Here is a 17451-nt window from a genome sequence, read left to right on the forward strand (position 1 = left end):
ACAAATCCTAGTATTCTTAACTATCAGCCATGCTGGCAGGTATTTGATGCAAGATGAAGTCTAAAACATCTGGAGGATAGCATATTAGGGAATGCCCATTTAGACTTATTGGAACAAATTTAGAGGAGGACAACAAAGATAGTCAGGGATATGCAGAACAAGTCTATTAAGGCTGAAGGAATTGTATATGCTTAGCCTAAAGAAAGCTGAGTTTGAGGAATCCCTTCAAATACCTGAAGAGAATAAAGCCCCCTTCTCTAGTGCTCAAAGGCCGGACTAGATCTAATGAGCTTATGTTATAGGAAGATAGCTGTTCTTTAAATATTAGGAGAAGTACTGCTGCATCATAAAAAATAAGAAACCAGCTTGCACTCACCAAGCCCAAGTTAGTCTGTTAATTTGAGGATCATATTGTTAAGTCTAGCTAAAGACTCATCTGGCCACCAGCCTGATTTGACTACCTTCTGTCTTGACCCTTTCACCTCCCCTGCTCCATTGCTTGTGTCAGGACCAGGCTGCAGAGCCAAACCTGACAGCGCCCTGGCAGAGGTTGTGGTGCAATACCTGTGTACCCTGGGATCTCACTGTGGCTTCACTGTGCTAGCACTAGAAGGTGTTATGTTATGTTATGTTATGTTATGTTGGCCCAAAGAGTGAGCAAGTTGTGTGCGCTACGTATAAATTCTCCTTACCTCTCATTCCAGAAGGAGAAAGTGGTCTTACGATTGGACTTTCTACTAAAAGTCTCTACTGCCTTTCACTTAAATCAAGAAATTCTAGCTTTCTAGCTTTCTTTCCAACCCCACCCACGGACATTGAAAGAGCACGGCATATGCTCCTGTGTGGAGAGTGTTAGCATTCTGCTAGTCCTGCATGGAATCGATCCCTCATACTAAAAGACTATTTATTAAATACACTGGCCATTCCAGAGGTGAGCTGATTGGTCCACAGCCGTTACTTGCTCTACACCATAGACTTAGGTTCACCACTACCTAATCGATGTGAAAGTGAGGCAAGACTGCTCCTTCAGTCATGCTGCATCCTTTGGTGATGGCACCTCCCCTTTCCTTTCTTTGGCAAGCTTGCTAGGCACCCATATGTATGTTGCACAGAGATCACGAAGAAAGTAAGATCGCTCACCCATAACTGTCGTTCTTTGAGTGGTCAGCTGTGTATTCACACAACTCACCTGCTCATCAGTGTCAGTGGTTTTTTCCTTACCTGCCCTCCTTTAGCAGTAGGGATTAGGGAGGGCAAATCTTGGTCTCCAGTTGGATTAAGAAACAATAGTTAGAAGTAGGCAACCTTACTTTATACCACTCAAGGGATGAAGGAACAGTATGTTGTAGGAGTGTGTGACAATATGGAAAGTGGAGGGGAGGGGGAAAAACAAAGAAAAATGGAAGGCACACGTGATCTTGAAGTCTGATGTATAAAAGATTGCAAGCTGATCATTAAGCTCTCCCCTTCAATTGCTTTGATTTGTATGTCCCCGCAACTCAAAATGGTAGGCATGTCATGAGCGAAGCCAGCTGGAGCCGGAGGTCAGAATAGATGGCCTGGGAGGCCTCTTCTGACTCACTCAGTTTCTATGTTACTAAATTGGCTTTGCCAGGGTTATGTTCAGAGGTGATAATGAAAGACCTCAGTTGATGTTATGGCATGCAAGTGTTTGCATGACTACAGAATTCTTCATCTGACAGTTCCAAAATTTTTGTATAACTCAGTACATTGCATACCTGTACACCATCAGGAGCTGTTTCTGTCAAGTAAAGAGATTTTATTCTCAGAAAGCTTTGACCAAGCGACTTACCTAGCTACCTGCACTGGTCAAATTTGAACTGTTGAAATCTTAACTGCATACTATTTTATGCCTTCATGGTTTTTAAATGTGCCAGGGAGGAATCCTATGTGTGTTTAGACAGGAAAAATCTGTAACTCACAGCCAACATATGTTCTTAATCTTTTGGATTGGCTTTTACATATGATCAGCTTTTCCTTCATATATTTGTGTGTTTTGTATGTGTTTGAGGTTTCTGTGGAACTGTTTACTCACATGACAGAAGAATGGCAGAAAGGTGGGATAAAATGTAATCAAACTGTTACAAGCTGTTATACAATCCAACAAGGTATAATAAGTATTACTCTCATGCATTCTTGGGCTGAGCAAGGCAGAAACTCTCCCACTAGGTTAAGGTGTCAGAACAAGATTGACTGTAGAAGGGAGGCAGTAGCTTCTGGGAGCTTCCTTCCAGCCCCAGGTCTTCAGGCTAGTACTTTGGAGAGACTGAAGTTACTGTAGATATGGCAGTGGTTCCTATTACTGCTGGGCAGAAAGAGCACCATGATGCATCCTGCAAGGTAAGGCAGCACTGAGCTGATGCTTGTGGCTACAGATTTGCATCCTGTTGGACTCCAGATCAGGTGAAGAACCTGCAGCCCTGCAAATGTTGTTATGCTGTAACTCTCATCATTCCTGGCCATACTGGCTGGGGATGATGGGAGCTGGTGTTCAACATCATCTGGAGTGTCCCAGGTACCCATCCCATTTCAATCTAGATAAGAGGCTTGCAAGCCCAGAGATTGTGCAAGAGCCGGACCTGAGAGGTTGCAGTCATATTTCCAGATATGTACTAATGTGCTCATCACAAACTTCTCTGTATAAAGAGTGCGAGGATGCTGTCTTTGATCATGGCAGTCTCCAGAAGTGCAGGAGTTTGAGCATCTTCCCTGAACATGAGGAGACCTTACTAGTGTGAATAGCAGGCTTTTGGGATGCTATTGCTGTTCCTGAAGGACATAAAAATCCTTGTTGCCCTTGCTTTTGGTTCTCAGTAAGAATTATGTAGACTAGTCTTGTCTTAGCTAATGCAAGCCATTGTGTTAAACACAGTTTTTATTCTCCTCTTAAAGGCCTGTAAAAATTATTCGCCTGATTGGGAGAGACACTGTAGAAGAAATAATCTATCGACGAGCAGCATCGAAGCTCCAGCTAGCCAGCACTGTTATTGAAGGGGGACATTTTTCTCTTGGAGCCCAGAAATCTCAGGAAGCAGCAGGTATCCAGGTAAAATAGAGAATAATGTATCCCAGCAATCTAAACTGCTGTGTAAACCCAGGCCCATCTGTATTAAAAAGCTGTGGAAGCAGCAGAGAGCTAGTGTGGGCTATAAATGCAAGAGGCAGAACCTGTGGCTTCTGCAAAGAAGTTTTTAAAGACTTCCTAGAAAGGTTCAACCCCTTCTGTGTGACGAGTCTTTCATGGGTCAAATCCATATACCTTAGCTCACACTCCTTTGGATTTGAGACAGCAGCACAGGAACTCTGAAGTTACAGATGAAAGTTTAGTTTTTCTGTGAAATATTTACAGGAAAAACTCAAGCCCCAAGGAAACAAATGTATAGGAAGTGTGATCCCTGTGTTATGGCCACCTGAATTCCTTCTGCTTTTAAAAGTTTAACTGAGTTCATAAGGAAATAGAGCCCTATGTTTGGGAAACAGGCCTCCTCTAGTGACTTGCTGTTGTAGAAGTGAAGATCCAGTTCCAGGTAAAGGAGCAAGGCAAAAGCTATCAGAGCTTATTTGTCTTCTTACACTGTCAGCTGCTTTCAGTCTGGCTACAAAGACTGTTTTACTACTGTCACACAGTGCTATATCCTGAATGTGTTGTTTCACAGACATGTAGTGCAGATGCATAGTGAGAACTTCCTGGTTGGGTGTTCCTGTAGCAGCACTGGGAAAGGTGAGGGTGAGCTCATATAACCTTATTGTTTTCCAATTTTTGAAAGCTGAATGAAATCCTGAAGTTTGGTTTGGACAAACTGCTGTCATTAGATGGAAACAGCATCTGTGATGTGGAACTGGATAATATCCTTGGGGAGACAAGAGAAGGAAGATGGTTAATGGATCCTGTGCTACCTCTCACAGAGGAAAGTGAGGAGCAAAATGTAGAAAGTACGTGAATAGATACAAACTTAGATATCCCCTCCCCCCTACCGCATACAAACAGGAACAGAATTTATCTCACTTTGGGAATTCTGAATTCTAATTCTACTCACTTGTTCACCCTTCCTGCTTTTTCAGTCCTCTTGTGATCAGCCTTCTTGCAAAGAAGGGTCCTGCTGCTTCTCACAGTGTCTCATGCAGTGCTTTCTTTGCAAAACTCCAGACAATTGACTTGATGAGCATCTTCTTCCCCAGAGCTTGGCTTCCCTGCTTAATAGCTTATTTGGCACCAGTAATATTTATTTTATTAAAACATTTCTATGCCGCCCCTTGCTGAAGCCTCGGGGTGGCTTACAACACAATAAAATACAATAAAATACAAAAATAACAATATGAAATTAAAATTAACAATATAAAATAAATAAAAAATATAGTAAACGATTGAGCAAATGAATGAGTCTGATGTGCTTTCTGGTGTACATTACTTTACACCAGGCTTAGGATAATTCATGGCTATTTATTTATTTATTATTTATTAAAACATTTTTATGCCGCCCCATTCGCCGAAGCCTTGGGGCGGCTTACAACAATTGATCACAATAGCTAAATATTTCTCAGTATATCTCTGAATACCAAAGGGTGATGATGGTAAACCAACTACCTGGGAGGGCTACTACTTTCATCCCCTGCTTGTGATTTCTCCAGAGGTATCTGACACCCCCCCCCCACTATTGGAAACAGGATGCTGGGTTAGATGGATCTGTAGCCTAATCCAGCAGTTGGTTTTATATCTATCTCTGAAATTTATTTTTCTGAATTTGGGATGGTGTGTATTACTGAGACTCTGAGCCAAATTAGACACCTATAAAGGAAGAAACAGGAGCCTACTTTTTACAACAAATGTAGAGCTGAATCATTTTCCTCCCCCTGCCCCAAACACCACCCCGTTTTCCATGCATAAAGCTCTCCTCTCCCCAACCCAAGTCTTTTCACATATCAGACTTGGGTTGGGAAAAAAGCACCTGAAGTGACAGAGTGGAATGAAAGTTCAACTAGACATACATCCTTCATTTACCTAGACAGGAGTTAACAAACATGGGTGGTTGTCCCTGTTGCATGTGATTTGAAACTCAGAATTTAGTATTTGTCATGGAAGAAAATAGGGTTTGGAGGAAATCTCGGTTCTTGGTATTCTGGATATTGGAATCTTACTCTGGATTTGCATAACTCTGACAGCTTGGTTTATCCAGTCGGATGGAAGATGGCCTCATCTTTACAAGCCTGCTCACACAGGGAAGGAAGCTGTTGTTTATCAGGGTGGATAAAGTGCTTTTGGATTCTGAATGACAAAGTATTAGAAAACTTTGTCTTCTTTGTTGGTGGATGAAATACGTCATATTGCCATGGACCCCTTTTCAAGAATTGCCAGTTTGTTTGAGCTTTACTTGTTAAATTTTATTCCACCTTTCTACCAAACTGTGCTCAATTCGGCTACAGTTAGTTTCCTTTGTAAATATAACTGTTGTTAGCTTAAACAGAGAGAATAAAAATATTTTTGTTTGCACTACATTCATTTTATCACTTGTTCCTTCATCCTGCTATTGATTTTCGCTTACTGTTAAAACCAATACATGGGGAATAAAATAAATGGCTGGGTTGCCTAACAAGGCATAGCATGCTAAATAAAGGGAAAGGCATGAAAGGGCAGCTCTTTAAAAGAAGCCTAAACTTGATCTTAAAGCAAAATGTTCTATGAAGTCCATGGTTCACTTTGAAATGGTTGTTTTTTTAAGGCCACATGTATGTATATGAAGGCAAAGACTACTCCAAGGAACCTAGCTCTGAAGACTTGAAGACCTTTGATCAGCTGCTGAGTCTTCAGAAATCTCTCTTCGAAGACATACATCAAGAAGGAAGAGCTCTCCGAAATAAAGCAAATGTAAGGATAGGTAAAATGTGATATTTTGACACCTTGGGTGCTTTGCTTGTTTATAACCAGATTCCTGAAAACTGATCATGGAAGGACATAACACCAATTAGAGATGGAAAAGTGAGCTTTAATCCATGAATTCCATTGCTCCTTCAGGTTCTTCTCACAGACATTCACATGGGACCCATTAAAAAAAGACGCAAACTTTGCCCAGAAGAAGTGGAGGCCCGTCGAGAAAAGCTACAGAAGGCAGCAGCAAAGAGGGCCAGGATCAAGGAGGAAAAGAGGAAGAAGGCAGCAGAAGCTGAGCATCAGAAAAGGTAAAACTATCTCTGCATGAATCTCATAAGCAGTACCTTTCTCAACGTTATCTGCTGTTGCAGCAATGCCCCATTTGGATTAAGGATTTGTATCTGGTACTCTGGCTTTCAAAATCTCTACCGAACTTAGACTGCTTCCACACTAAGTTGGGGGAGGGTTCACCCGCCTTTGCTTCTCTGCTGTTGCTGTAAACGGGATTAAAGCCATTATTCCACATCACATTTCCTGCCATGGTATAGTCCCCAGACCTTTTCTCACAGCGAAGGAAAAGAGCTGAAAGTAATGCAAGCTGCTGAAGCTTAATGAGGAAATGGATGATCTAATCTCTGTTTGCCTCTGCTCTAGTGCACCAACATGCTTCCTTTTTAATCCAGCAAGAGGGTAGGGTATTGCCATGTAGATTCATGGGGTGAAGTGATGGGTGCCACCTGAGGAAGCTACTTTGAGGATGAGCGAGTTTAATTAGGGTTTGTCTTTTTGCTGGTTTGCTCCATTTATAGATCTGAACTGGCAGTAGGGATTCAAACTGTTTTGTAAACCTTGGAAAGTTGGTGCTAGTTAGAATCCTAGAATCACAGAATAGCAGTTGGAAAGGGCCATGAAGGTCATCCAGTCCAAACCGCTGCTCTGGCAGTTACCCCATCCCACTTAGATGGCTGTCCGGTTTCTTTTTGAATGTCTCTAGTGTGGGAGAGCCCACCACCTCTCTGGGCAGCTGGTTCCACTGCTGTATTGCTCTGACAGTGAGGAAGCTTTTCCTGATATCTAGCCTGAATCTGGGTTGTCACAGCTTGAATCGATTATTCCGTGTCTTACACGCTGGCATCAGCAAGAAGAGATCTTGACCTTCCTTTTTGTGACAGCCTTTGAGGTACTTATAGAGGGACAGAAGGATATCATGTCCCCCCCCCCCCAGTCTTCTCACGGCTGAACATGCCCAGGTCTTCTTTGTGGTTTCTGTGCAATCACTCCTATGGGCTTGCCGCAGAGTGCGAGGCCTTGATCAGATTAAATTTCCAAAGCTCGGCGTCATGGAATGAGCAGGAGCCTGGCCCTCCCCTTGCTTTATGGTCTGGTAAAACCTACTGCCTCCAGAAGACCTAGCCCTGCTGTGTCGGGGGCTCTACTGGCTTTATATCATCAACAGATTGTTTCTCATTCAGAAGGCTTAAGCTGAATTGATATTTGCATTGGTTCTTTCAGGATGACCTTGTGGAAAGCGAATCACTACAGGTCTTGCTGTCTCGAGTCAGAAGAGAGCAGTGAGGAGGAGGAGGAAGAGAGGCTGGATATGGATTTGGAGTATACAGATCCAGAAGTGAGCTCCATCAAGTACATTATGGGTGATGTTACTCATCCTACAGCAAGAGAAGAGGATGCAATCATTGTGCATTGTGTAGGTAGGTGAAATAAACTTTGCTACAATAAGTGTTGTTCTTGTGCACTTGATTAGATGGATTTCTGAGCAGTCACATTTAGGTAGCATTCCTCTCTTGCTTATGAGTTGAGATGAAGCATGTATTCTTCTTCATGGTCTTTGTGCATCACACATATATGGGCTTTACAGCACAAGCCTGAATCGGAGAAACTTCCATAGCTCAGTGTCAGTGGGAGCTCAGTGGGAGCCCCATCCTGCCCCTTCTGGGGGTCTGGATGAAAAAGGAGGCTCCTGCCCAGTCCCCCAGTTCCTTTTGACTGCTCCTACATTCACTTTGTTGAATCACACGTTCCACTGCTCCTTCTACTTACCAGCTCACACGTTTTGTTCTCCCTTTCCTATTAAAACAAAAAGAACAAAACCCCTTTCCTTCTGTTTTTCTCTACCACTACCTGTGATGCCTTGCCGCCTTTTGCACTCTCCTTCGCTCTTCCTCTTTTCCTCTGTGTGCTCGCTGTACCGCTGAACATGGCTGGCCCAGCTTTTCCTCTGCTGCATGTTGTGCACTACTCTGCTGCCTGCCATGGACAGCCACTTTCGGGCCTCCTCTGCCTCAGCAAGGGGCACACCATCAAGAGTAGCCCTCACTGCCAAGCATTTCTAAAAGAAAATGCGCAGGCAGCAGGCTAACTGCCTGAGATTCACGCTCTGGCAAAACACAGAGGCAAAGTACTCATTTAGCAACTGCTCCTGTTCCCTTTCATCAGTCACCGAAAGCTCTTCCTCCTTAGTAAGCGGTCCCACCGCCGGTCTCCCCTTCCTCCTGCTATTTGCTATGTTGATAGAAGCCCTTTTTGTTGCTGCTGATATTCTTTGCAAGTCTCAGCTCATAATCCGCCTTAGCCTTGTGAAGAATCCTTCTGCAATGAGCCTCCTCCTCCTGGTATACCCTTTTGTTTACTTGCCCCAGTATCCATTTTCTACAGAGGTTCCTCTTACACCTAGTGCCTCTTAACCACTTCTCATCCATGGGGGCATTCTCCTTCGCCTCCCCACCTTGCTAACTAGGGGTATCATCAAGGCTTGCACCTCCAAGACCTTCCTTTTTAGCACCAATCACCCCTCTTCAACTCCCTTGCCTTCCAGTACCGTCTCCCATGAGACTTTCCCCAGTCTGGTCTTCAATGGACCAAAGTTGGCCCTTGTAAAGTCCCAGCTTCTAATACTTGACCTGCCACTCACCCCCATTCATGGGGACAAGTGGCTGGAGAGCAGCCTTGTGAAAGGGATTTCGGGGTATTTGTCGATAGCAGGTTAAATGTGAGCCAGCTGTGTGACATGGTGGCTAAGAAGGCAAACAACACCCTTGGATATATAGCCAGAAGTGTGGCTTGCAGATTGAGAGAGGTGTTAGTGCCACTTTATAAGACTCTGGTGCACCCACAACTGGAGCATCTAGTTCTGAGCTCCACTCGGTTAAAATCAGTTCAGCACAGGATAACAAGGATGGTAGCTGGATTGCAGGGGATGACATATGAGATTGAGGGAGCTGGGTCTTTTCAGCCTGGAGAGGAGGAGACTCAGAGGCGATCTGATAGTAATACATAAGTATGGAAAGGGGTGTCACATGGTAGAGGGTCATTACCTGTTCTTCCCTGTGGTGGAGGGAAGGATGTGATCCAGAGGGGCAAAGCTCAAGGAACTGGGTCTCAGGTTGGATGTCAGGAAGTACTTCCTGACAGGACCCCTAGGATATGGAATGGGCTTCCACAGGAGGTGGGGTGACCCTGTCAGTGAGGGTGTTTAACAAAATATTGGAAATCACATATTGGTGATTACATGAGCAGAGCTGGATGGAGCCAGGGTTCAGACTAGATGGCCCAGGAAGCCCATTCTGACCCGTTATTTGAAGTTGTATCATTCTGATCCATTATAGCTCTACAAAAGCTACGGAACACCAAAAGGGACAGAATTAATTTGCATGCAAGCTAACGTTGACTGTTTGGATGCTTCATAACTACTACAGATAGCATCCCCCTCCCATACAGTTTTTTAATGAATTAGGGGACTAACATAAGCCTCATGATTCCTATTTGCCTTCAGGAAGAAAACCTGTGAAAAATGAAGCCATATGCTAGCTCTGGTTCCCAACCTATAATTTGTGTGTCTTACACTGTCACAATGAGATAAATTCTCATAAAGACAAGTGTCCTGGAAGTTTTTAGTACGTGTTTCATTAGCTTCATCCAGCACTCAGCCTGCCTTTTTCCCACCAGAATACTCTCCTACTGCACGATGACTGCTGCAAAGCACATTAGTGAGCAACAGAAATCGTTTGAATAGTCCACGTGAAATGCATAGAACTAGTTTGTAGACGCCCTTTTGTTACATAAGACCCAGGTGTCCAAACTGTGCTGGAGAAAGTTAGCTTTTGTATTACATTGTTTCCTTTCCTTTAGGATCTGATTCTCTCTCTGTTCTTCCACACTAAAAAATCCAGTCAAGAAGTCTGTAATGCAAGTCATGCTAATTCCTCTATTTTTATGAAGCTCCATGTCTTTGCATCTGCGGTGCCAATCTTCAGGAAAAAGAAACATCAAGGATTCTGATGATGGATTTCCTATCAAGTCTTGGAAGCTCATCTGTTTGAACTCCTGACTCGTTGACTTTTTCCCTTCAGTTTTCAGTAGAAACCTCTTACACGTAATCTTTTGTTTTAGATGACTCTGGCCATTGGGGAGAAGGAGGCTTATTCACAGCTCTGAGGAATCGTTCTGACCAACCAAAGAAAATATATGAGTTGGCAGGAAAGATGAATGGTAAGCCAGATATGGCCAAAACCTTCCGTAGTTTTAGGGGATTTCTCCCTTTCTTATATTTTATTTTATATTCTTGTTTCAAGGACAGGAAAACCTAGGCCAAGTTCAGGGGTGAGAAAGGAACACACGCTCTGCTCTGGGAGCCAGTGTGGCGTAGTGGTTAAGAGCGTGGGACTGGGACTCAGACAATCTGGGTTCTAGTCCCCACTCGACCATGGAGCCAACTGGATGGCTTTGGGCCAGTCATAGACTCTCAGCCCAACCTACCTCACAGGGTTGTTGTTGTGGGGATAAGATGGAGGAGGAGAATGATGTAAGCTGCCTTGAGCCCTTTGTAGGAAAAGGCAGGATATAAATAAAAAAATAAATAAAATAAAAATAAATAAATTCTTGATATTATTATCATCATTATTATTATTTCCTTTGTCTGCTGTTTTGCTGACTCTGTTCCCTATTTGACAGAGATCTCTTATGCTAAATATAATGTGAAAGAACAAATAAAGTTTGTTTCTTCCCTTGCTCTGTTTCCTTTTCCCCCCTCCCTCCCTCCTTCCTTCTGCAGACCTGACATTGGGAGGAACTCTTTTATTCCCCATTGATGATAAAGAATCAAGAAACAAAGGGCAGGACTTGGTAACTATACAAAAAGCTGGTTTTCTCGTCTTTCATTTGAGTCATTCCCAATTTTATTCCTTGTAGGTACAAGCCAGATATTATATGCAGCTAAACAAAGAATATGCTAGAAATGTTTCTACAGTTACAGAATTTAAAATTTACCAAGGTATGTTCTTGGAAGCTGTTTTGGAAGCTCAGAACCTCCAAAAGCTCTGGCAAGATGCTTTTTTAAAAAAATAAGTTTTATTTGAGAATTTATAATCCTAAAAAAACAAAAAGAAAACTAGAAACAACATCCATCATCAAAAACATCGAGCCCACTGGGTCAGCCCCCACACCCTTCTTTTTCCATTTATGATAACTTAAAAACATATTTAAATCTATGTGAAGTCCTGTTTCTGTAGTCAATAATAAAAAGATTCCCAAGTTTGATAGAAGTCAGTATCTTCCTTCTTCTTCTATGATAAAATCAATCTATCCATTTCTGCACCATCCAGGATCTTTTTTAGAATCAGTTCATCGGTGGGTAATTCTTCACTTTTCCAGTGTTGAGCAGTGATTACATGTAAAATCAAATATATTTCTTATTTACTAATGTCCTCCAGTATAATGCCTAATAAAAAAACCTTCAGGTTTAAAAACTAAGGATTTTTGTAACATTTCCTCGAGCCATTTATGTATTTTCACATTATCGCAAGCCCACCACATATAATAAAAAGTACCCAATTTATGTTTACATATCCAACATCCATTTGACATATTTGGAAACACCTTAGCTAATCTATTTGGTGACAGATACCATCTATAAAACATTTTATACAAGTTTTCTTTATACGAAGTTGCTAATGTTACCTTGATATTTCTCTCCCACAGCTTTTACCACTTTTCTAATTCAATATTATATCTAAGATTTTGTGCTCATGTTAACATAGTTTCCTTAACCTGTTCATCTTCCATTTTCCTATCAAGAAAGAAGTCATATAATCTTTTAACCATTTTCTCATCTGATTTAAGCATCACTTGGTCAAACACTGTTAAGTCCTTATAAAACCCCCACGCTTTACAATCCTTAGCATATCTCGATTGTATCTGCACCTTATGCCACCAAGAGATATCAACTCCCTGTTCTTGTGTTTCTTAATTCAATTTCAGTCCTCCATCTTTATCCAAATGTCATCATATCTTACAATCCCTTCAAAATTCAATGCATTTGGATACACAAAAGCTTCCATGGGTGAAAGCCATCTTAGTAATTTATTATACAGTTTTATCTTTAACTTTTCCCACACCGACATTAATGATTTTCTAATATAGTGACTTAAAAAAGAACCATGTGACTTAACCTTCTCATACCACACATAAGTGTGCCAACCCATTTGCAAATCATTCCCTTTAAAATACAAAATTCTCTTATTTCTTCTTTACACCTCTACCTCTTCTCTTTTCCTTTGTTTTCAGTATCTGTACGTCTTGTTGTGAGTCAGTATCCATTTCCAGTGTCTGTACTTCTTGTTGTAAGTCAGTATTCACTATTTCTCCTTCCTCAGAATGATATGTTGTTAGTTCCATTGGTTCGGCACCTTTCCCTCCTTCTTTTGAGGCACCCGCTTCTTCCTCTTCAAGCATACATCTAAATTTTTCATAAAACTCTTGTGCCTTAAAAATCAAGTCCAGTTTGTATCTTGTAAAGTCCAGGTGAAAAATATTCCTTCTGGCGTTAACCACCTAAACATAATCTGTCTCAAATAATTAGATACCTTCTCCATCTCTAGTATAACAAGCGAAAAGAGCTATTTTGTCTTTAAATGAGTCACAAAAGGAACGAGCTTTTGTTATTCCTGGCACAAGAATTGTTTACAAGAAGGGCTCCAAAAAATGGCTGTTCAGCAATTAAGCTTAGTCCTTCTATCACTTATTCCACAGTAATTATTTATTCTGCTTCTTCGCCCTTTGGGAGGTTAAACAAAGGAGGCCTTTCTCTCCAGCCACAAACTTTCCAAAAAAAACCCTCAATTCCTCTCCCCCAGATCAATCGCCACTTAAAACTCCGTGGGGGGAACATCAAAGGGGCTTTCCTTTCTTCTTTATGCCAATTAGTAACTGCTGCAGCTCTTTCACGGGTAATATTGAAGAAAAAAAATAGAAATGCTCACCCAGCAGGTCTGATGAACTTCTAGCTATTATTCTATGCTATTATCCAGTCGTCTATGGCTTGCAGGGAGCTGATCTCTCCCCTGTGTTTTTCGATTTAGAAAAGCCCGAATTTCTCCCAGTAAATGCGGAGCCACCACCCCACACCAACCAGAAGAATGCTTGGACAATCTAATCTTTGCCCCGACAGGGCTTGGATGAGCCTCCCACGGCTCTCTGATGAACAGATTCCAGTGTGATAACGGGAACCCCCGCTCTTCACAGCCGTCTCACCACAACACCAACTGGAAGTCCTCCCAAGACTCTTAAAGGATCCATTTTAGGATCTATTTATGTTTTTAAGCAACATTTAGACAAGGGGATGATAGGATAATACAATAAAAGCCTCAGTATTGGGATTTCTTCTAACTGAATTCAGAGGCACCTTGGTACTTACAAAATGTGTGTATGGTGGTGGGGTGTGTGTGTGTGTGTGTGTTCTGTTTCACTGAGCTAGGCAATTAGTCTTACATTGCCAGATTCACTCACATGTATAATTTCTTCTAGTTGGCCCTTGTTGTAGCACAGCACCGAGACAGCTCCAACACATTGTCTGAAATTAAGCTCCCTGCTTTGGAAAGGGGTTTAAAGAAAATCTATTTGGCAGCCAAGAAAAGGGATGGTAAGTTTGCCTGTTGAAATGAGAGACGCTGAAATGGAAGAAACAGGGTGCTTCTCAGTTTGCAGAGGAAACTCCTGATTGGACTGAAACTCTTTGCTGAGCTATTCCAGCTAGAGTATATTGCACCCTAGTACAGCCTCCCCCTAGTACAATGCACAAAGTGAGCTATATAATAGTCTTCTCCATTTTTGTCCAACATCCGGAAGGCACAACACTGGGGACTCCTGCTCTGGCATTCCTACGACTGCAGGACAATCCTGTGAGAAGGTTCCTCGTCAGCAACAGTTGTAACACTGATGGATAAAATAATCTCTTCCCATCAGAAGCTTCCCCTACTTTCAGCAGTTCCCCCGTGCCTTTTCTCCATACGCTTGGTAGGCTCTAAACCAGGGGTCCCCAAACTTTTTAAATGGGGGGCCAGTTCACTTGGTGTTGAGTTCACCATCTCTAGAGCATAAAGTTGTTGTAAGCCGCCCCGAGGCTTTGGCAAATGGGGCGGCATAAAAATGTTTTAATTAATTAATTAATTAATAAAGTGAAAATCAAAAGGTTGCAGATAATATCCTCAAGTTGTTTGTGGGGTGAAATAGTACACAAATCTAGGCTTTGTACTAAATTGGTTGGAGTTTCATGCCTTTTCATGAAGAAACGGCAAGAACTGTACTCTTAGGAGGAGGTAGGAGATCTCACAAGCATTTGTAAAGCTCAGAATAGACAGTAAATCTTGGGCAGAAGCTATAAAGAGGTTTGAAATACAGACCTGCCCTAAGTTCCTGGTCAGGCTTAAATTGGTTTGAAGGTCCCAGTAGTACTGAGTCTACCTACTGAACTATTCTCACAAGATACAAGCAAAGGTCTGAGCTGCTCTTAGCACAGAACAGCGTTCCCTTTCCATTGTTGTATATTTCATCTGAACTGCAGCTCTTTCTCTCCCTTAGCCAGCGTCCACTTACCTCGCATTGGATATTCATCAAGAGGCTTTAACTGGTATGGAACAGAGCGTCTTATCCGGAAATACTTGGCAACAAGAGGAATCCCCACATTTGTGTATCCTTATGATTTTGTATTTGTGTATTTTCCTGTACTTAAAACAGAGTACCATATCTGTAAAAGCCAAATACAGAGACTGGAAATCCACTGCGTATATTCCACACAGTGAATTAAGGCCTTTCAAAATTTGTGAATTAGGGCTTTTCAAACTATTAATCATGAATAATCAGTTTTATGTTTTCTTCATCAAAACATTTCCCCAAGAATTTTAAGAGTTCAAAAAAAAAAAAAAAAAAAAACTTCAGAGTTGAGAGCAATGGATTCCATAGATGCCCAGAAAACATTTTTCTAGCTGATGCAGGAAATCCAAATTATCTCCCTACCCCTATCTACTTAAGGGAGGGGGGGAGTTGTCATTCGGGGCAAACTGTGCTGAGATTTTTTTCAAGGTTCTGAGAGGAGGGCCTTTGTAAGACTATGTCACAACAGTCATGGCAGCTCTGTTTTATTATATTTTGATAAGAAAATGAGGTTAAAATGTCCTTGATGAAGGGATAATGTAGATATTTGGGGGGGGGTAGGTATTCAAGAGGGAGTGGGCAGCAGAGTAATAAATTAAATTATTAAGTGACAATGGCTTCTCTCCACTTCTCCCTTTTTTACATTGTAATGAAACTAAATTGAACTGGCTGCTGTGTGCTTTCAAATTGGAGCCATGAAAGCTTCTGTGCTGATGTATTATTTCCAGGATTACTTTGGGGAGAAAAAAGATGGCTGCCTCGGTGGAGAAGGGGATTGCTTCCCCATCTCACCCAGACACATCACTTGATTTTTGTCTTCCTCTGACATTCTCTTCCCTCAGCTTTGGGGTAGGGGAGTACTATCCATTCTTAATATTTCTCAAAAGGTACCATTGAGATCAATGAATACAAACTCATGGTAATAAAGTAGATCAGATTAAACCCGTGTAAGTGATTCCGTGATGAACACTGTATGCTGAAGGAGTATTTTAACTTCAGATTTAAAGCAGCTAATTGTAGTTATTTTTGACAACTCCTTAACTTTTCTCTTTAGATATTACTTTCCTAGAACTAAAATATCTGCTTCTTCACAAGCATCCACAACGTCAACACCAGCCTTTCAACCTTCAGCAGTTGTGCAGAAGTAATTCCTTGCAGCGCATGAACCATTTTCCTGCTGTATGTTCAGCTGCTTAGCATTCATGTGGATCTCTTGAATTGTTTTTAGAAAACACTCACAACTGTATAGATCAGACTATTTCTATATAAGGGGGATGAATTGTGCTGTATCAGGATTATCCAACGTTCAACCATACGTTCACTTTTTTAGAACAAACCACAATTTGATATGGCATGTAAGCCTTCCTCACATGGCTTGAGCATTGGGCTTGGACAAGACCGGCTGGCTGTGAGCACAGCTAGAACCATGCAACACCAAAGCAGCAGCATTATTCTTTGAGTCTGTAGAATTATTCACTTAGTATTCCTTAATTGTTTAAGTACACATTTCAGATAATTGTTTGAGGCAAAGGGTGCCTATGTAAATTAAATAGTACAACAATTCTTTCTCTAAATTATGAATATTTGTAGTAAAACCACTGAATTAGCTGATCATTTGCAGAAATAGGTTGCACCTCTTGAAAACAAAAGGGCTATTTGTGGTTGGCGGGATGGGCATGTTTTCTAACTGGCTCCCATTGACCAATTAAAATGCTGCAAACCACACTGTCAAATTGTGTGAAGAGCAATCAAGAAAACTAGATTCTTTGTGCAATCTAATAAATCCACGTGATGGTAAATTATAATCTTCAGGGCAGAATCCAGCATGTGGTCACAGGAACACAAAGACTGGCCATAAAGGATTCAGAAATTTGTTGGATTATGGTAGTCCTATTCTCAGTGGCAATACAATCCTCAGTCCATTTACAGAATAGGCTGTCTGCCTTAGGAATGAATGCAGTGCCTTGCTTGCTGGCACACTCCCCTGCAGTGCTATAATTTCTACTGCCTCTGCTAGGAGTGCAATGGGCTTCAACAGCCTTCCTGGTAGATAGACATGCCTCCACCCACCACCACATTCATGGTGGTGCCAACAGCTGGAGCATTTCAAATTTCTTCCTTTCTCTGGAGATGGACGAGCATAAGGCAGACTCCCCAGCCCGTTCTGAGGGTGGACACAACAAATCCCACCTAGCCAGTCCTCAGAAATCTGTGCTCACTGTCATTGACACCAGTGTTACAGGTGCAGTTTCACCCCTGCCACACTGACTGGTTGCTTCTCTTTCTGCCTCAGCAAGGGAGCCAGCAGAGGTTGTAAAGGTGAATGACAGATGCCAGTCTGAAGGGGGAACTGTCAGGAACTGACAGCAAGGAGCCTTTGCACCACAGAGGAAGCCTCCCAGTTGGCTCAAAGCTCCTGGGTTTTCCATAGCTACCTTCCTACCCAATGAGTGCTGCAATTCAGGCATAGAAACTCCTACCAAAGACTTTGAGGTGGGGAGGGGAGGAAGCAGCCATCCAGGAGCATTGTACAAACAAGTTTCCTCAAGGTGGGTCTCCGTCTCCAACAACAGACCACAGTTGCAGCATCTTCATCACTTACACCTTCTAGCTTAACCATG

General features: G+C 42.1%; 1 protein-coding gene across 2 annotated transcripts in view; it reads left to right on the top strand.

Annotated features, from left to right (window-relative positions):
* Nucleotides 1-16563, top strand: part of CHD1L (chromodomain helicase DNA binding protein 1 like) — a 63839-nt gene extending 47276 nt beyond the window's left edge. The window contains exons 14-23 of one of the 2 annotated variants that reach the window (XM_044452437.1): nt 2914-3067; nt 3789-3954; nt 5739-5890; nt 6032-6195; nt 7400-7596; nt 10295-10393; nt 10956-11026; nt 13706-13820; nt 14759-14867; nt 15885-16563. In XM_044452437.1, the coding sequence (XP_044308372.1) occupies nt 2914-3067; nt 3789-3954; nt 5739-5890; nt 6032-6195; nt 7400-7596; nt 10295-10393; nt 10956-11026; nt 13706-13820; nt 14759-14867; nt 15885-15978 (1321 nt within the window). In that variant the 3' untranslated portion in view covers nt 15979-16563. The remainder of the gene's footprint in view (nt 1-2913; nt 3068-3788; nt 3955-5738; nt 5891-6031; nt 6196-7399; nt 7597-10294; nt 10394-10955; nt 11027-13705; nt 13821-14758; nt 14868-15884) is intronic. The other variant, XM_044452438.1, reaches the window with a different exon arrangement.
* The last annotated feature ends 888 nt before the right edge of the window (nt 16564-17451 follow it).

Source organism: Varanus komodoensis, unplaced genomic scaffold, assembly GCF_004798865.1.
Source record: "Varanus komodoensis strain SLA01 unplaced genomic scaffold, ASM479886v1 scaffold72, whole genome shotgun sequence".
NCBI lineage: Eukaryota > Metazoa > Chordata > Lepidosauria > Squamata > Varanidae > Varanus > Varanus komodoensis.